Genomic DNA, 21,742 nt, shown 5'->3' on the forward strand with positions numbered 1-21,742 from the left:
AGTATAAAGTGACAGAACATCATAACCCCCCCAGTATAAAGTGACAGAACATCATAACCCCCCCAGTAGAAAGTGACAGAACATCATAACCCCCCCCCCCAGTAGAAAGTGACAGAACATCATATAACTCACGTCCAGCTCAAAGGTCCTCAGCGCCGTGCGGTAACCTCCAGAGACGGGCGGCAGGAAGCGCAGCACCTCCTTCACCACGCAGTCCAGGTAGCGGAGCCGGCTCAGCCTGTCCAGACTGAGGGCGGGGACCAGGAACGATGCCCCGCCCTCCTCCTCCTCCTCCTCCTCGCCTTCATCGACTCCGACCGCTGGCCGCCGGGGGGCGTCTTTCAGCGGTCCGCCTTCTCTCTCGCCTCGCAGGTCCTCTGTCTCGGGTTCGTGGCGGCGGTCGCTCCCTCTCTCGTTGCGCCGCAGCCCCTCGGCCTCCAGCTCCTGGCGGCGGTCGCTCCCTCTCTCGTTGCGCCGCAGCCCCTCGGCCTCCAGCTCGAGGCGGGCCTTGCGGGCCACAGCCGGGTGACGGAGAAGCTGGAGGACCAAGGAGGTCGCAGCGCTGGCCGTGGTGGAGTGAGCGGCGAAGATCAGCTCCACCGCCGTCTCCTGAGAGAGAGAGAGAGAGAGAGAGAGAGAGAAATTATTATTATTATTATTATGACCAGTAAGATGCCCTGAGGGCGAGAAGCCGCCTGGCTGACAACAGACTGCTGGGCGAGCGCTGGCGCTTTGGCATCAACATATGGAATTAATTCTGTACTGGCCATATATGGAACTTTCATTAATTTAGGGCTTGTGGTAAGGGAAATAGCCAATAAGGAGCTTTTGCACAAAATAACACCTGGACCTCTTTGGTGGGGACGTAACAACTACAAAGAAAGGTAAGAAAGCCTTCTAGCATGGAATTCTCCTTTAACGTAGCCTATGTGGTACTGGTGGTGGTGGGCTGGCTGGGTTACCTATCTCCGATGCGGTCCCCACTTGAGCTGGCTCGGCACATTTGGCATTTGCGGAGTGACGCGTCGGGTTTATCCTTAAACGAGGACGAGACGAGGAGATAGCACATACCATAACTGCAGAAAGACATGGGCCTGCAGTAGATCACTGTACCCGTTGGGAGACATGGGCCTGCAGTAGATCACTGTACCCGTTGGGAGACATGGGCCTGCTGCAGATCACTGTACCCGTTGGGAGACATGGGCCTGCAGTAGATCACTGTACCCGTTGGGAGACATGGGCCTGCTGCAGATCACTGTACCCGTTGGGAGACATGGGCCTGCAGTAGATCACTGTACCCGTTGGGAGACATGGGCCTGCTGTAGATCACTGTACCCGTTGGGAGACATGGGCCTGCTGTAGATCACTGTACCCGTTGGGAGACATGGGCCTGCTGCAGATCACTGTACCCGTTGGGAGACATGGGCCTGCAGTAGATCACTGTACCCGTTGGGAGACATGGGCCTGCTGTAGATCACTGTACCCGTTGTGAGACATGGGCCTGCAGTAGATCACTGTACCCGTTGGGAGACATGGGCCTGCAGTAGATCACTGTACCCGTTGGGAGACATGGGCCTGCTGTAGATCACTGTACCCGTTGGGAGACATGGGCCTGCAGTAGATCACTGTACCCGTTGGGAGACATGGGCCTGCTGTAGATCACTGTACCCGTTGGGAGACATGGGCCTGCAGTAGATCACTGTACCCGTTGGGAGACATGGGCCTGCTGTAGATCACTGTACCCGTTGGGAGACATGGGCCTGCTGTAGATCACTGTACCCGTTGGGAGACATGGGCCTGCAGTAGATCACTGTACCCGTTGGGAGACATGGGCCTGCTGTAGATCACTGTACCCGTTGGGAGACATGGGCCTGCAGTAGATCACTGTACCCGTTGGGAGACATGGGCCTGCTGTAGATCACTGTACCCGTTGGGAGACATGGGCCTGCTGTAGATCACTGTACCCGTTGGGAGACATGGGCCTGCAGTAGATCACTGTACCCGTTGGGAGACATGGGCCTGCTGTAGATCACTGTACCCGTTGGGAGACATGGGCCTGCTGCAGATCCCTGTACCCGTTGGGAGACATGGGCCTGCAGTAGATCACTGTACCCGTTGGGAGACATGGGCCTGCTGTAGATCACTGTACCCGTTGGGAGACATGGGCCTGCTGTAGATCACTGTACCCGTTGGGAGACATGGGCCTGCTGCAGATCACTGTACCCGTTGGGAGACATGGGCCTGCAGTAGATCACTGTACCCGTTGGGAGACATGGGCCTGCTGTAGATCACTGTACCCGTTGGGAGACATGGGCCTGCAGTAGATCACTGTACCCGTTGGGAGACATGGGCCTGCAGTAGATCACTGTACCCGTTGGGAGACATGGGCCTGCTGTAGATCACTGTACCCGTTGGGAGACATGGGCCTGCAGTAGATCACTGTACCCGTTGGGAGACATGGGCCTGCTGTAGATCACTGTACCCGTTGGGAGACATGGGCCTGCAGTAGATCACTGTACCCGTTGGGAGACATGGGCCTGCTGTAGATCACTGTACCCGTTGGGAGACATGGGCCTGCTGTAGATCACTGTACCCGTTGGGAGACATGGGCCTGCAGTAGATCACTGTACCCGTTGGGAGACATGGGCCTGCTGTAGATCACTGTACCCGTTGGGAGACATGGGCCTGCTGTAGATCACGGCACCCGTTAGGAGACATGGGCCTGCTGTAGATCACGGTACCCGTTGGGAGACATGGGCCTGCTGTAGATCACGGCACCCGTTAGGAGACATGGGCCTGCTGTAGATCACGGCACCCGTTGGGTCTGCTGCAGATCCCTGTACCCGTTGGGCCTGCTGCAGATCACTGTACCCGATGGGAGACATGGGCCTGCTGTAGATCACGGTACCCGTTGGGCCTGCTGCAGATCCCTGTACCCGTTGGGCCTGCTGCAGATCACTGTACCCGTTGGGAGACATGGGCCTGCTGTAGATCACTGTACCCGATGGGAGAAATGGGCCTGTTGTAGATCACTGTACCCGTTGGGAGACATGACTGTCCAGCTGCAGGAGTCTCCCTCCAATGCCTCTCCATGTCGACATGTCATGAAACTATTCCTAGATCTAAGGGTGGCAGCGGGGGCAGCTCCATATATGGAGCTCTAAGGGTGGCAGCGGGGGAAGCTCCATATATGGAGATCTAAGGGTGGCAGCGGGGGAAGCTCCATATATGGAGATCTATGGGTGGCAGCGGGGACAGTGTCTTGAGTGTATCACCCCTACCTTCAGTTCCTGTGTGCTGAGGTGGTGTCACCCATACCTTCAGTTCCTGTGTGCTGAGGTGGTGTCACCCATACCTTCAGTTCCTGTGTGCTGAGGTGGTATCACCCATACCTTCAGTTCCTGTGTGCTGAGGTGGTGTCACCCATACCTTCAGTTCCTGTGTGCTGAGGTGGTGTCACCCATACCTTCAGTTCCTGTGTGCTGAGGTGGTGTCACCCCTACCTTCAGTTCCTGTGTACTGAGGTGGTGTCACCCATACCTTCAGTTCCTGTGTGCTGAGGTGGTGTCACCCCTACCTTCAGTTCCTGTGTACTGAGGTGGTGTCACCCATACCTTCAGTTCCTGTGTGCTGAGGTGGTATCCATGCTCCTTAGCGCTGCTCATCATGTAATCGAAGGCATCGTAGTATTTGTCCTCCTCGCTGTGTTGCTGGCTCATCTTCTCTGCTATGATCTGCTCCATGTTGGCATGCAGGATTTCACGAGCCTTAATGCCCTGGATTCAAAGAAAGAATACACAATATTTAGCCTCTGCTAATACTACAATACAGTACTAGTACAAAGTCTGATCGGACCCTACAAACCCTCCCGCGCACTCAGATCAGCCAACGCAGGGAGGCTGGAAGTATCTTCACTAAAAACGCTGGGACAACGCTCCACACGTTCCAAACTCTTCTCCTTTCTGGCTCCAAAACTATGGAATGAACTTCCCATTGCAGTCAGATCTACAGACTCACTCCCAATCTAACCTATGGAATGAACTTCCCATTGCAGTCAGAACTGACTCCCAATCTTCCACTGGAGTCTGAAAACCCACCTCTTCAAACTCCCTCGTAGCCCATAGCACTTGCCCTAGCCTCGACGACCTTACAGGCGTATGCAAAGGCTCAACTTATCTTATTTAGATGGTATTTAATGTAGACATAGCACTCTATAGTGTATATGCATAGTTTCATTATATAGATATTCCACTGTTAGCATACATATGATCCTTGATGACAATTTCTATGTAGTATAGTTGATGTATGTGTTATTGTTCTTGGTTACTGTACATCGTTCTAGGATTATAAGAGCATCTGATAAATGACTACATTGTAAATGGTCTTACCTTCCTGAGATGGTCCTGAGTTGCTTCCTGAGTTGGACTTACCTTCATGAGTCGGTCGGTGTGAGCTCGCCACCGTCGGTGTGTGAATGTGGGAAGTGAGGACGCTGGCGTCGACTGTTCACCGCTTCACCTCCCAATGAGTTAATGAATGGACCTTCACCTCCCAATGTATGAATGAATGGACCTTCACCTCCCAATGTATGAATGAATGGAACATCACCTCCCAATGTATGAATGAATGGACCTTCACCTCCCAATGTATGAATGAATGGACCTTCACCTCCCAATGTATGAATGAATGAACCTTCACCTCCCAATGTATGAATGAATGGACCTTCACCTCCCAATGTATGAATGAATGGACCTTCACCTCCCAATGTATGAATGAATGGACCTTCACCTCCCAATGTATGAATGAATGGACCTTCACCTCCCATTGTATGAATGAATGGACCTTCACCTCCCAATGTATGAATGAATGGACCTTCACCTCCCAATGTATGAATGAATGGACCTTCACCTCCCAATGTATGAATTAATGAACCTTCACCTCCCAATGTATGAATGAATGAACCTTCACCTCCCAATGTATGAATGAATGGACCTTCACCTCCCAATGTATGAATGAATGAACCTTCACCTCCCAATGTATGAATGAATGGACCTTCACCTCCCAATGTATGAATGAATGGACCTTCACCTCCCAATGTATGAATGAATGGACCTTCACCTCCCAATGTATGAATGAATGGACCTTCACCTCCCAATGTATGAATTAATGGACCTTCACCTCCCAATGTATGAATGAATGGACCTTCACCTCCCAATGTATGAATGAATGAACCTTCACCTCCCAATGTATGAATGAATGGACCTTCACCTCCCAACGTATGAATGAATGGACCTTCACCTCCCAATGTATGAATGAATGAACCTTCACCTCCCAATGTATGAATGAATGAACCTTCACCTCCCAATGTATGAATTAATGGACCTTCACCTCCCAATGTATGACTTAATGAACAGTTGTAAATCCCTTTGAGCACTATAAAAAATGCAATTCATAAAAATGCAAATATATTACCTTCCTGAGGCCACTGAAGGGAGAACAGGTCTTACCTTCCTGAGGCCACTGAAGGGAGAACAGGTCTTACCTTCCTGAGGCCACTGAAGGGAGAACAGGTCTTACCTTCCTGAGGCCACTGAAGGACCATGAGAGAACAGGTCTTACCTTCCTGAGGCCACTGAAGGGAGAACAGGTCTTACCTTCCTGAGGCCACTGAAGGGAGAACAGGTCTTACCTTCCTGAGGCCACTGAAGGGAGAACAGGTCTTACCTTCCTGAGGCCACTGAAGGACCATGAGAGAACAGGTCTTACCTTCCTGAGGCCACTGAAGGGAGAACAGGTCTTACCTTCCTGAGGCCACTGAAGGGAGAACAGGTCTTACCTTCCTGAGGCCACTGAAGGGAGAACAGGTCTTACCTTCCTGAGGCCGCTGAAGGACGATGAGAGAACAGGACTTACCTTCCTGAGGCCGCTGAAGGACGATGAGAGAACAGGACTTACCTTCCTGAGGCCGCTGAAGGACGATGAGAGAACAGGACTTACCTTCCTGAGGCCGCTGAAGGACGATGAGAGAACAGGACTTACCTTCCTGAGGCCACTGAAGGGTGTGTCGATGGGCAGGGAGAACAGGACTTACCTTCCTGAGGCCACTGAAGGGAGAACAGGTCTTACCTTCCTGAGGCCGCTGAAGGACGATGAGAGAGCAGGACTTACCTTCCTGAGGCCGCTGAAGGACGATGAGAGAACAGGACTTACCTTCCTGAGGCTGCTGAAGGACGATGAGAGAGCAGGACTTACCTTCCTGAGGCCACTGAAGGGAGAACAGGTCTTACCATCCTCAGGCCGCTGAAGGACGATGAGAGAACAGGTCCTACCTTCCTCAGGCCGCTGAAGGGCGCGTCGATGGGCAGGGAGAACAGGTTGTTCATCAGCTGCTCGAAGGTTCCGGCCAGGCCGACGAGTCTCTCCTCGTCCAGACGCAGCCCCAGCAGGACCCTCACGGCCACGCGGAACGTCAGAGAGCGCGCCGCCGAGTACACCTCCACCGCGCCGGGCTCCGAGCACCACTTCCTCACCTCAGACCTCACCACTTCCTGGACGCGAGGCAGGTAGGTCTCCAGCGCAGCACGGCTGAACACCTTGGCGAGGATCTGGTGTGACACAATGTCCATATATGGACAGATGTTACATACCATGTTACTGAACACCTTGGCGAGGATCTGGTTGGTGTGTGACCAACCAGTCGATATATGGACGCAGGTTAAAACTCATTCTGCGCCACCAGTGCCATCTGGTGGCTGAATGTATACTCATAAGATCGCCACCGTTCACTTCAATCGAGAACCGTCTTATTATGAAAGCCGTTTTCTCTCGGAAACGGAGAAACAGGACGTGAACAATTGCTACAGTATGTACCAGGCCCCGAAAATGTTATTTAATTCACCCAAAACATGCATTTTGTAACCAGGGATCAAATCGTTTAGAGAAATGAGGTGCAAACCTCAAAAAAGCAAATCAAGCTTGTTTTGAGGCAAAAAGAAGAATCCGAGATATTAGGATTCTATAAAGACAGCATAAACCAGCGGAATTTTCGTTTTTTTTCCTGTTTTTTTTTTCGTTGCACCGGAACTGGAGTGTTCCGAGCTCGTAGAGAGCACAGCTGTGAACCGTAATCAAGGCTTTCAAAGGCGATCTTGACACATCTTGGCGATCTTGCCAGCTAGGTGGCAGCAGAGTGTAGCTAACCTGTGTACAGCTAGGTGGCAGCAGAGTGTAGCTAACCTGTGTACAGCTAGGTGGCAGCAGAGTGTAGCTAACCTGTGTACAGCTAGGTGGCAGCAGAGTGTAGCTAACCTGTGTACAGCTAGGTGGCAGCAGAGTGTAGCTAACCTGTGTACAGCTAGGTGGCAGCAGAGTGTAGCTAACCTGTGTACAGCTAGGTGGCAGCATAGTGTAGCTAACCTGTGTACAGCTAGGTGGCAGCAGAGTGTAGCTAACCTTTGTACAGCTAGGTGGCAGCATAGTGTAGCTAACCTGTGTACAGCTAGGTGGCAGCAGAGTGTAGCTAACCTGTGTACAGCTAGGTGGCAGCAGAGTGTAGCTAACATGTGTACAACTAGGTGGCAGCAGAGTGTAGCTAACCTGTGCCAGGCATATTTCCCTATTTTCCTCATTTCCTTTTCCGCTTTACCGGCAAACTGATCGAGCACCGTCGTAACGACCGGCTATTATTAGCATTAGCTCACCCTGATTATCTTTGGCCAGAAACGTTAACATGGCCAAAGCATTTCCGGGGGTCCCCAGAGGGGGTCCCCAGAGGGGGTCCCCAGAGGGGGTCCCCAGGGGGTCCTCAGAGGGGGTCCCCAGAGGGGGTCCCCACGGGGTCCCCAGGGGGTCCCCAGCCAAAAACGTTGAGAACCCCTGTCCTACAGTTGACCAGCTAGGGTGTAAATGTCACCTTTCCCTTGGCTCTGTGGATGTCCCCTATAGAGTTGACCAGGGTGTTGGGCCCCAGGATGGTGTTAATGTTACCTTTCCCTTGGCTCTGTGGATGTCTCCTATAGAGTTGACCAGGGTGTTGGGCCCCAGGATGGTGTTAATGTTACCTTTCTCTTGGCTCTGTGGATGTCCCCTATAGAGTAGACCAGGGTGTTGGGCCCCAGGATGGTGTTAATGTTACCTTTCCCTTGGCTCTGTGGATGTCTCCTATAGAGTTGACCAGGGTGTTGGGCCCCAGGATGGTGTTAATGTTACCTTTCCCTTGGCTCTGTGGATGTCTCCTATAGAGTTGACCAGGGTGTTGGGCCCCAGGATGGTGTTAATGTTACGTTTCCCTTGGCTCTGTGGATGTCTCCTATAGAGTAGACCAGGGTGTTGGGCCCCAGGATGGTGTTAATGTTACCTTTCTCTAGGCTCTGTGGATGTCCCCTATATAGTTGACCAGGGTGTTGGGCCCCAGGATGGTGTTAATGTTACCTTTCTCTTGGCTCTGTGGATGTCTCCTATAGAGTTGACCAGGGTGTTGGGCCCCAGGATGGTGTTAATGTTACCTTTCTCTTGGCTCTGTGGATGTCTCCTATAGAGTTGACCAGGGTGTTGGGCCCCAGGATGGTGTTAATGTTACCTTTCTCTTGGCTCTGTGGATGTCTCCTATAGAGTTGACCAGGGTGTTGGGCCCCAGGATGGTGTTAATGTTACCTTTCTCTTGGCTCTGTGGATGTCTCCTATAGAGTTGACCAGGGTGTTGGGCCCCAGGATGGTGTTAATGTTACCTTTCTCTTGGCTCTGTGGATGTCTCCTATAGAGTTGACCAGGGTGTTGGGCCCCAGGATGGTGTTAATGTTACCTTTCTCTTGGCTCTGTGGATGTCTCCTATAGAGTTGACCAGGGTGTTGGGCCCCAGGATGGTGTTAATGTTACCTTTCTCTTGGCTCTGTGGATGTCTCCTATAGAGTTGACCAGGGTGTTGGGCCCCAGGATGGTGTTAATGTTACCTTTCTCTTGGCTCTGTGGATGTCTCCTATAGAGTTGACCAGGGTGTTGGGCCCCAGGATGGTTCTGGTGCTCTGGGGCCACTGCGTGGCCACCAGGCTGTGTTCGCCCAGCAGGATCTTCCTGATGTTGTCACTTCCTGTCACCCTGACGAGAGGCTTGCCCAGCAGGTGGGTCTTAAACACGTTGCCGTGGCGCGCCCTGCGACACGTGTGGAAGTTAGACCCCTGGAGGGGGGAGGGGGAGAGGGGAGGGGACGGGGGAGGGAGGGGGAGGGGGAGGGGGGAGGGAGGGGAAGAGGGAGGGGAGGGGGGGGAGGGAGGGGAGGAGGAGGGAGGGAGGAGGGAGGGGGGAGGGGAGGGGGGAGGAGGGAGGGGGGACGTAGGGAGGGGAGGAGGGAGGAGGGAGGGGAGGGGGAGGAGGGAGGAGGGAGGGGAGGGGGGAGGGGAGGGGGAGAGGGAGGGGAGGGGGGAGGGGGAGGAAGGGAGGGGAGGGGGAGAGGGAGGGAGGCAGGGAGATAGACAGTTATTGTGAGGTATATTAGGCATTATACAACAGGTCGTTTCGATGAAGCAATCTGATTGGTTGAAGCAGCCTTCTAGCCGTGGATCAAACGAGCACCATTCCACACCTAATCAAAACAAAGAATTCAGCTGCTCTGTTCTCCCAGAGCACAACGGGCAAGCTGCGTAAGCAAGCAGAAAAGCATTCGTTACTGCAGGGACATTTGTTCTCCGCATTTGCCCCATCTCTTGGAGCGGTGAGATGCAGCCGTGCTGTCAAATTAGTTTATTTTACCCCCCAATCCAACCCATTGATGCTGAGTGCCAAGCAGGGACTGACCCCCCAATCCAACCCATTGATGCTGAGTGCCAAGCAGGGACTGACCCCCCAATCCAACCCATTGATGCTGAGTGCCAAGCAGGGACTGACCCCCCAATCCAACCCATTGATGCTGAGTGCCAAGCAGGGACTGACCCCCCCAATCCAACCCTTGATGCTGAGTGTCAAGCAGGGACTGACCCCCCCAATCCAACCCTTGGGTGCGCACGCACGCACGCACGCACGCACGCACGCACGCACGCACGCACGCACGCACGCACGCACGCACGCACGCACGCACGCACGCACGCACGCACGCACGCACGCACGCACGCACGCACGCACGCACGCACGCACACACACACACACACACACACACACACACACAATGTTAACGTATATTTTGGAAGGCTTGTAAAAAAGCAAAACTACAGTCTAACAGAAGTACGGTACGACTTCACGTCTCTCTCTCTCTCTCTCTCTCTCTCTCTCTCTCTCTCTCTCTCTCCAAACTCTAAAGGTGTTTCTGTCCAGCTACAGGTAGACTGAGGACAGTCACATACAACGTTTAGACCGAGGGTGAAACAACGGCTGGAATCAAGCTTAAACTGCCCTGGTCCACATGCAGCCCTGCTGCTTCAGCCCTGGTCCACATGCAGCCCTGCTGCTTCAGCCCTGCTGCTTCAGCCCTGGTCCACATGCAGCCCTGCTGCTTCAGCCCTGGTCCACATGCAGCCCTGCTGCTTCAGCTCTGGTCCACATGCAGCCCTGCTGCTTCAGCTCTGCTGCTTCAGCCCTGCTGCTTCAGCCCTGGTACACATGCAGCCCTGCTGCTTCAGCCCTGGTCCACATGCAGCCCTGCTGCTTCAGCTGTGGTCCACATGCAGCCCTGCTGCTTCAGCTCTGCTGCTTCAGCCCTGCTGCTTCAGCCCTGGTCCACATGCAGCCCTGCTGCTTCAGCCCTGGTCCACATGCAGCCCTGCTGCTTCAGCTCTGCTGCTTCAGCCCTGCTGCTTCAGCTCTGCTGCTTCAGCCCTGCTGCTTCAGCTCTGGTCCACATGCAGCCCTGCTGCTTCAGCTCTGGTCCACATGCAGCCCTGCTGCTTCAGCCCTGGTCCACATGCAGCCCTGCTGCTTCAGCTCTGGTCCACATGCAGCCCTGCTGCTTCAGCTCTGGTCCACATGCAGCCCTGCTGCTTCAGCTCTGCTGCTTCAGCTCTGCTGCTTCAGCCCTGGTCCACATGCAGCCCGGCTGCTTCAGCCCTGCTGCTGCAGCCCTGCTGCTGCAGCCCTGCTGCTTCAGCTCTGCTGCTTCAGCTCTGGTCCACATGCAGCCCTGCTGCTTCAGCTCTGCTGCTTCAGCCCTGCTGCTTATAACGATACAGAGACACCTCCCCGACAATATAACGATACAGAGACACCTCCCCGACAATATAACGATACAGAGACACCTCCCTGACAATATAACGATACAGAGACACCTCCATGACAATATAACGATACAGAGACACCTCCCTGACAATATAACGATACAGAGACACCTCCATGACAATATAACGATACAGAAACACCTCCATGACAATATAACGATACAGAGACACCTCCCCGACAATATAACGATACAGAGACACCTCCCCGACAATATAACGATACAGAGTCACCTCCCTGACGATATCACGATACAGAGACACCTCCCTGACAATATAACGATACAGAGACACCTCCCTGACAATATAACGATACAGAGACACCTCCCCGACAATATAACGATACAGAGACACCTCCCCGACAATATAACGATACAGAGACACCTCCCCGACAATATAACGATACAGAGACACCTCCCCGACAATATAACGATACAGAGACACCTCCCCGACAATATAACGATACAGAGACACCTCCCTGACAATATAACGATACAGAGACACCTCCCTGACAATATAACGATACAGAGACACCTCCCTGACAATATAACGATACAGAGACACCTCCCCGACAATATAACGATACAGAGACACCTCCCCGACAATATAACGATACAGAGACACCTCCCCGACAATATAACGATACAGAGACACCTCCCTGACAATATAACGATACAGAGACACCTCCCTGACAATATAACGATACAGCGACACCTCCATGACAATAAAGCAGAGACGGATGGATTTTTTTTGGACCACAATGCTTATATGAGACTATTTTAAGACGACCCCATGTTATTACTCGGGATGAGCGAGTGACGTCAGGACTTTAGAACCAGGGGATGAGCCAGTGATGTCAGGACTTTAGAACCAGGGGATGAGCCAGTGATGTCAGGACTTTAGAACCAGGGGATGAGCCAGTGATGTCAGGACTTTAACCAGGGGATGAGCGAGTGATGTCAGGACTTTAACCAGGGGATGAGCGAGTGACGTCAGGACTTTAGAACCAGGGGATGAGCCAGTGATGTCAGGACTTTAGAACCAGGGGATGAGCCAGTGATGTCAGGACTTTAACCAGGGGATGAGCGAGTGATGTCAGGACTTTAGAACCAGGGGATGAGCCAGTGATGTCAGGACTTTAGAACCAGGGGATGAGCCAGTGATGTCAGGACTTTAGAACCAGGGGATGAGCCAGTGATGTCAGGACTTTAGAACCAGGGGATGAGCGAGTGATGTCAGGACTTTAGAACCAGGGGATGAGCCAGTGATGTCAGGACTTTAGAACCAGGGGATGAGCCAGTGATGTCAGGACTTTAGAACCAGGGGATGAGCCAGTGACGTCAGGACTTTAGAACCAGGATGAGCGAGTGACATCAGGACTTAAGCTCTAGATGTGTAATGGTGACAGTGGGCCCTAAATGCCATCAAATCATGACAGTTTTGTATTTGGCCGCCGACCCCCATCTGAAAATATTTTGTTCCAGGGACCCACCCCCCAAGAAGCAAAGACTTGAGTTAAAAACGTTGAAAGAATATATATTCAAAGATTTTGCGCCACATTTTTAACGATTTTTCAACAATTTTGCAACAGCTAAAAGTATGACATGATGCTTAAAAACACCATAAGAAGGGGTTCATGCGGTAATGGTTTAAATCTCACCTGGATCAGCCAGTGGAAGGTCTCCCCCACCAGGGGCCAGCCCATGGACCCCCGGGGCAGGGGCAGGCTGGAGGTCTTGTCCCTGGTCAGGCTCCATCGCAGGCTCCACAGCTGCTTGGTGACCGCTAGCAGGACCCCAGCCGAAAGCACTGCGCTCACAGCCGCCGCCAGAGACCCCCACAGAGCCCCCCACATGTCTGCTGCTGCCCCCCGCTCTCCTCTCCTCTCCTCTCCTCTCCTCTCCTCTCCTCTCCTCTCCTCTCCTCTCCTCTCCTCTCCTCTCCTCTCCTCTCCTCTCCTCTCCTCTCCTCTCCTCTATCTGCGTCTGTTTTCAGGGTCCTTATTTCCGTGTTCTGTTTTCAGGGTGGTTGGAGGATCGGGTCCTTAGTGGGTTGTGTGTTTTCAGGGTGGTTGGAGGATCGGGTCCTTAGTGGGTTGTGTGTTTTCAGGGTGGTTGGAGGATCGGGTCCTTAGTGGGTTGTGTGTTTTCAGGGTGGTTGGAGGATCGGGTCCTTAGTGGGTTGTGTGTTTTCAGGGTGGTTGGAGGATCGGGTCCTTAGTGGGTTGTGTGTTTTCAGGGTGGTTGGAGGATCGGGTCCTTAGTGGGTTGTGTGTTTTCAGGGTGGTTGGAGGATCGGGTCCTTAGTGGGTTGTGTGTTTTCAGGGTGGTTGGAGGATCGGGTCCTTAGTGGGTTGTGTGTTTTCAGGGTGGTTGGAGGATCGGGTCCTTAGTGGGTTGTGTGTTTTCAGGGTGGTTGGAGGATCGGGTCCTTAGTGGGTTGTGTGTTTTCAGGGTGGTTGGAGGATCGGGTCCTTAGTGGGTTGTGTGTTTTCAGGGTGGTTGGAGGATCGGGTCCTTAGAAAAGTGTCAGAGGATTAAAAATGTGAGGAAACGGAAGCATTGAACTGTATCGATACCGTGTGTGATGTGATATATAGGGTGTGACAACATGGCCATATATTATATATTGTATCGATACCGTGTGTGATGTGATATATAGGGTGTGACAACATGGCCATATATTATATATTATATCGATACCGTGTGTGATGTGATATATAGGGGTGTGACAGCATGGCCATATATTAGGCCATTGATGATAACGATAATATATCACAATATTCAATATATTTCATCGATAGCCTATATCACGATATCTGTAACTGAAAATGAAAATCAATCAAGGCAAAAATCTGGAATTATGTATTTATTCCAAAATCTTACAAGCTTTTTTGGGTCACAAACTGTCCAGTAAGTACATGAACCCTGCCTCGTCCAAACAGTACATCACTGACTGACACTTTACAGCTCCACTACTGACACTTTACAACTGACACTTTACAGCTTTACAACTGACACTTTACAACTGACACTTTACAACTGACACATTACAACTGACACTTTACAGCTTTACTACTGACACTTTACAACTGACACTTTACAACTGACACTTTACAGCTTTACTACTGACACTTTACAACTGACACTTTACAACTGACACTTTACAACTGACACATTACAACTGACACATTACAACTTTACAACTGACACTTTACAACTGACACTTTACTACTGACACTTTACTACTGACACTTTACAACTGACACTTAACAACTTTACTACTGACACTTTACAACTGACACTTAACAACTTTACTACTGGCACTTTACAGCTTTACAACTGACACTTTACAGCTTTACTACTGACACTTTACAGCTTTACTACTGACACTTTACAGCTTTACTACTGACACTTTACAGCTTTACTACTGACACTTTACAGCTTTACAACTGACACTTTACAGCTTTACTACTGACACTTTACAGCTTTACTACTGACACTTTACAGATTTACTACTGACACTTTATAGCTTTACTACTGACACTTTACTACTGACACTTTACAGCTTTACTACTGACACTTTACAACTGACACTTTACAGCTTTACTACTGACACTTTACAGCTTTACTACTGACACTTTACAACTGACACTTTACAGCTTTACTACTGACACTTTGCAAATGACACTTTACTACTGACACTTTACAGCTTTACAACTGACACTTTACAACTGACACTTTACTACTGACACTTTACTACTGACACTTTACAACTTTACTACTGACACTTTACTACTGGCACTTTACAGCTTTACAACTGACACTTTACAGCTTTACAGCTGACACTTTACAGCTTTACAACTGACACTTTACAGCTTTACAACTGACACTTTACAGCTTTACAACTGACACTTTACAGCTTTACAACTGACACTTTACAGCTTTACTACTGACACTTTACAGCTTTACAACTGACACTTTACTACTGACACTTTACAGCTTTACAACTGACACTTTACAGCTTTACAACTGACACTTTACAGCTTTACAACTGACACTTTACTACTGACACTTTACAGCTTTACTACTGACACTTTACAGCTTTACAACTGACACTTTACAGCTTTACTACTGACACTTTACAGCTTTACTACTGACACTTTACAGCTTTACTACTGACACTTTACAGCTTTACTACTGACACTTTGCAAATGACACTTTACTATTGACACTTTACTACTGACACTTTACAGCTTTACAACTGACACTTTACAACTGACACTTTACTACTGACACTTTACAACTGACACTTTACTACTGACACTTTACAGCTTTACAACTGACACTTTACAACTGACACTTTACTACTGACACTTTACAGCTTTACAACTGACACTTTACAACTGACACTTTACTACTGACACTTTACAGCTTTACTACTGACACTTTACAACTGACACACTTTACAGCTTTACAACTGACACTTTACAACTGACACTTTACTACTGACACTTTACAGCTTTACTACTGACACTTTACAACTGACACTTTACTACTGACACTTTACAACTGACACTTTACAACTGACACTTTACAGCTTTACTACTGACACTTTACAACTGACACTTTACAACTGACACTTTACTACTGACACTTTACAACTGACACTTTACAACTGGCAATTTACAGCTTTACAACTGACACTTTACAACTGACACTTTACTACTGACACTTTACTACTGACACTTTACTACTGACACTTTACAGCTTTACTACTGACACTTTACTACTGACACTTTACAACTTTACTACTGACACTTTACTACTGACACTTTACAACTGACACTTTACAGCTTTACTACTGACACTTTACTACTGACACTTTACAACTAACACTTTACAGCTTTACTACTGACACTTTACAGCTTTACTACTGACACTTTACAACTGACACTTTACAGCTTTACTACTGACACTTTACTACTGACACTTTACAACTGACACTTTACAGCTTTACTACTGACACTTTACAGCTTTACTACTGACACTTTACTACTGACACTTTACAACTTTACCACTGACACTTTACTATTGACACTTTACTACTGACACTTTACAACTGACACTTTACTACTGACACTTTACTACTGACACTTTACTACTGACACTTTACTACTGACACTTTACAACTGACACTTTACAGCTTTACTACTGACACTTTACTACTGACACTTTACAACTGACACTTTACAGCTTTACTACTGACACTTTACTACTGACACTTTACAGCTTTACTACTGACACTTTACAGCTTTACTACTGACACTTTACTACTGACACTTTACAGCTTTACTACTGACACTTTACAACTGACACTTTACAGCTTTACTACTGACACTTTACAACTTTACCACTGACACTTTACTATTGACACTTTACTACTGACACTTTACAACTGACACTTTACTACTGACACTTTACTACTGACACTTTACTACTGACACTTTACTACTGACACTTTACAACTGACACTTTACAGCTTTACTACTGACACTTTACTACTGACACTTTACAACTGACACTTTACAACTTTACTACTGACACTTTACTACTGACACTTTACAACTGACACTTTACAGCTTTACTACTGACACTTTACTACTGACACTTTACAGCTTTACTACTGACACTTTACAGCTTTACTACTGACACTTTACTACTGACACTTTACAGCTTTACTACTGACACTTTACAACTGACACTTTACAGCTTTACTACTGACACTTTACTACTGACACTTTACAGCTTTACTACTGACACTTTACAACTTTACAACTGACACTTTACTACTGACACTTTACAACTGACACTTTACAGCTTTACTACTGACACTTTACAACTTTACTACTGACACTTTACTACTGACACTTTACAGCTTTACTACTGACACTTTACTACTGACACTTTACAGCTTTACTACTGACACTTTACAACTGACACTTCACAACTGACACTTTACAGCTTTACTACTGACACTTTACAGCTTTACAACTGACACTTTACAGCTTTACAACTGACATTTTACAGCTTTACAACTGACACTTTACAGCTTTACAACTGACACTTTACAGCTTTACAACTGACACTTTACAGCTTTACAACTGACACTTTACAGCTTTACAACTGACACTTTACTACTGACACTTTACTACTGACACTTTACTACTGACACTTTACAGCTTTACTACTGACACTTTACTACTGACACTTTACTACTGACACTTTACTACTGACACTTTACTACTGACACTTTACTACTGACACTTTACTACTGACACTTTACTACTGAAACTTTACTACTGACACTTTACTACTGACACTTTACAGCTTTACTACTGACACTTTACTACTGACACTTTACTACTGACACTTTACTACTGACACTTTACAGCTTTACTACTGACACTTTACAGCTTTACTACTGACACTTTACAGCTTTACTACTGACACTTTACAACTGACACTTTACAGCTTTACTACTGACACTTTACAACTTTACAACTGACACTTTACAGCTGACACTTTACACCTTTACAACTGACACTTTACAGCTTTACTACTGACACTTTACAGCTTTACAACTGACACTTTACAGCTTTACTACTGACACTTTACAGCTTTACAACTGACACTTTACAGCTGACACTTTACAGCTTTACAACTGACACTTTACAGCTTTACTACTGACACTTTACAGCTTTACTACTGACACTTTACAGCTGACACTTTACAGCTTTACAACTGACACTTTACAGCTTTACTACTGACACTTTACAGCTTTACTACTGACACTTTACAGCTGACACTTTACAGCTTTACAACTGACACTTTACTACTGACACTTTACAACTGACACTTTACAACTGACACTTTACAGCTTTACTACTGACACTTTACAACTGACACTTTACTACTGACACTTTACAACTGACACTTTACAACTGACAATTTACAGCTTTACAACTGACACTTTACAACTGACACTTTACAACTGACACTTTACTACTGACACTTTACAACTGACACTTTACTACTGACACTTTACAACTGACACTTTACAGCTTTACTACTGACACTTTACTACTGACACTTTACAAGTTTACTACTGACACTTTACTACTGACACTTTACAACTGACACTTTACAGCTTTACTACTGACACTTTACAACTGACACTTTACAGCTTTACTACTGACACTTTACAGCTTTACTACTGACACTTTACAGCTTTACTACTGACACTTTACAGCTTTACTACTGACACTTTACAGCTTTACTACTGACACTTTACAGCTTTACTACTGACACTTTACAGCTTTACTACTGACACTTTACAGCTTTACTACTGACACTTTACTACTGACACTTTACAGCTTTACTACTGACACTTTACTACTGACACTTTACAACTGACACTTTACAGCTTTACTACTGACACTTTGCAAATGACACTTTACTACTGACACTTTACAGCTTTACAACTGACACTTTACAACTGACACTTTACTACTGACACTTTACAACTTTACTACTGACACTTTACTACTGACACTTTACTACTGGCACTTTACAGCTTTACAACTGACACTTTACAGCTTTACAGCTGACACTTTACAGCTTTACAACTGACACTTTACAGCTTTACAACTGACACTTTACAGCTTTACAACTGACACTTTACAGCTTTACTACTGACACTTTACAGCTTTACAACTGACACTTTACTACTGACACTTTACAGCTTTACAACTGACACTTTACAGCTTTACAACTGACACTTTACAGCTTTACAACTGACACTTTACTACTGACACTTTACAACTGACACTTTACAGCTTTACTACTGACACTTTACTACTGACACTTTACAAGTTTACTACTGACACTTTACTACTGACACTTTACAACTGACACTTTACAGCTTTACTACTGACACTTTACAACTGACACTTTACAGCTTTACTACTGACACTTTACAGCTTTACTACTGACACTTTACAGCTTTACTACTGACACTTTACAGCTTTACTACTGACACTTTACAGCTTTACTACTGACACTTTACAGCTTTACTACTGACACTTTACAGCTTTACTACTGACACTTTACAGCTTTACTACTGACACTTTACTACTGACACTTTACAGCTTTACTACTGACACTTTACTACTGACACTTTACAACTGACACTTTACAGCTTTACTACTGACACTTTGCAAATGACACTTTACTACTGACACTTTACAGCTTTACAACTGACACTTTACAACTGACACTTTACTACTGACACTTTACAACTTTACTACTGACACTTTACTACTGACACTTTACTACTGGCACTTTACAGCTTTACAACTGACACTTTACAGCTTTACAGCTGACACTTTACAGCTTTACAACTGACACTTTACAGCTTTACAACTGACACTTTACAGCTTTACAACTGACACTTTACAGCTTTACTACTGACACTTTACAGCTTTACAACTGACACTTTACTACTGACACTTTACAGCTTTACAACTGACACTTTACAGCTTTACAACTGACACTTTACAGCTTTACAACTGACACTTTACTACTGACACTTTACAGCTTTACTACTGACACTTTACAGCTTTACAGCTGACACTTTACAGCTTTACTACTGACACTTTACAGCTTTACTACTGACACTTTACAGCTTTACAACTGACACTTTACAGCTTTACTACTGACACTTTACAGCTTTACAACTGACACTTTACAGCTTTACTACTGACACTTTACAGCTTTACTACTGACACTTTACAGCTTTACTACTGACACTTTGCAAATGACACTTTACTACTGACACTTTACAGCTTTACAACTGACACTTTGCAAATGACACTTTACAACTGACACTTTACTACTGACACTTTACAGCTTTACAACTGACACTTTACAACTGACACTTTACTAGTGACACTTTACAGCTTTACAACTGACACTTTACAACTGACACTTTACTACTGACACTTTACAACTGACACTTTACTACTGACACTTTACAGCTTTACAACTGACACTTTACAACTGACACTTTACTACTGACACTTTACAGCTTTACAACTGACACTTTACAACTGACACTTTACTACTGACACTTTACAGCTTTACTACTGACACTTTACAACTGACACACTTTACAGCTTTACAACTGACACTTTACAACTGACACTTTACTACTGACACTTTACAGCTTTACTACTGACACTTTACAACTGACACACTTTACAGCTTTACTACTGACACTTTACAACTGACACACTTTACAGCTTTACTACTGACACTTTACAACTGACACACTTTACAGCTTTACTACTGACACTTTACAACTGACACTTTACAACTGACACTTTACAACTGACACTTTACAGCTTTACTACTGACACTTTACAACTGACACTTTACAACTGACACTTTACTACTGACACTTTACAACTGACACTTTACAACTGACAATTTACAGCTTTACAACTGACACTTTACAACTGACACTTTACTACTGACACTTTACAACTGACACTTTACAGCTTTACTACTGACACTTTACTACTGACACTTTACAACTTTACTACTGACACTTTACAACTGACACTTTACAGCTTTACTACTGACACTTTACTACTGACACTTTACAACTTTACTACTGACACTTTACTACTGACACTTTACAGCTTTACTACTGACACTTTACTACTGACACTTTCCAGCTTTACTACTGACACTTTACAGCTTTACTACTGACACTTTACAACTGACACTTTACAGCTTTACTACTGACACTTTACAGCTTCACTACTGACACTTTACAACTGACACTTTACAGCTTTACTACTGACACTTTACAGCTTCACTACTGACACTTTACTACTGACACTTTACTACTGACACTTTACTACTGACACTTTACAACTTTACCACTGACACTTTACTATTGACACTTTACTACTGACACTTTACAACTGACACTTTACTACTGACACTTTACTACTGACACTTTACTACTGACACTTTACAACTGACACTTTACAGCTTTACTACTGACACTTTACTACTGACACTTTACAACTGACACTTTACAACTTTACTACTGACACTTTACTACTGACACTTTACAACTGACACTTTACAGCTTTACTACTGACACTTTACTACTGACACTTTACAACTGACACTTTACAACTTTACTACTGACACTTTACAACTGACACTTTACAGCTTTACTACTGACACTTTACTACTGACACTTTACTACTGACACTTTACTACTGACACTTTACAGCTTTACTACTGACACTTTACTACTGACACTTTACAGCTTTACTACTGACACTTTACTACTGACACTTTACAGCTTTACTACTGACACTTTACAACTGACACTTTACAGCTTTACAACTGACACTTTACTACTGACACTTTACAACTGACACTTTACAGCTTTACTACTGACACTTT

The 21,742-nt window shown here is 46.7% G+C and overlaps 1 protein-coding gene across 1 annotated transcript in view; it reads right to left on the reverse strand.

Moving 5' to 3' along the window:
- The window catches only part of cyp26c1 (cytochrome P450, family 26, subfamily C, polypeptide 1), a gene marked incomplete at both ends in the record, with an annotated part of 14,392 nt that extends 1,342 nt beyond the window's left edge, over positions 1-13,050 (reverse strand). The window contains 6 exons of the mRNA XM_079530937.1: positions 133-247; positions 422-609; positions 3,615-3,776; positions 6,330-6,605; positions 8,949-9,173; positions 12,856-13,050. Of these exons, the coding sequence (XP_079387063.1) occupies positions 133-247; positions 422-609; positions 3,615-3,776; positions 6,330-6,605; positions 8,949-9,173; positions 12,856-13,050 (1,161 nt within the window). The remainder of the gene's footprint in view (positions 1-132; positions 248-421; positions 610-3,614; positions 3,777-6,329; positions 6,606-8,948; positions 9,174-12,855) is intronic.
- Between the last annotated feature and the right edge of the window lie 8,692 nt (positions 13,051-21,742).

The sequence above is a fragment of the Electrona antarctica genome (genome assembly GCF_951216825.1).
Source record: "Electrona antarctica genome assembly, contig: scaffold_182, whole genome shotgun sequence".
NCBI classification, from domain to species: domain Eukaryota; kingdom Metazoa; phylum Chordata; class Actinopteri; order Myctophiformes; family Myctophidae; genus Electrona; species Electrona antarctica.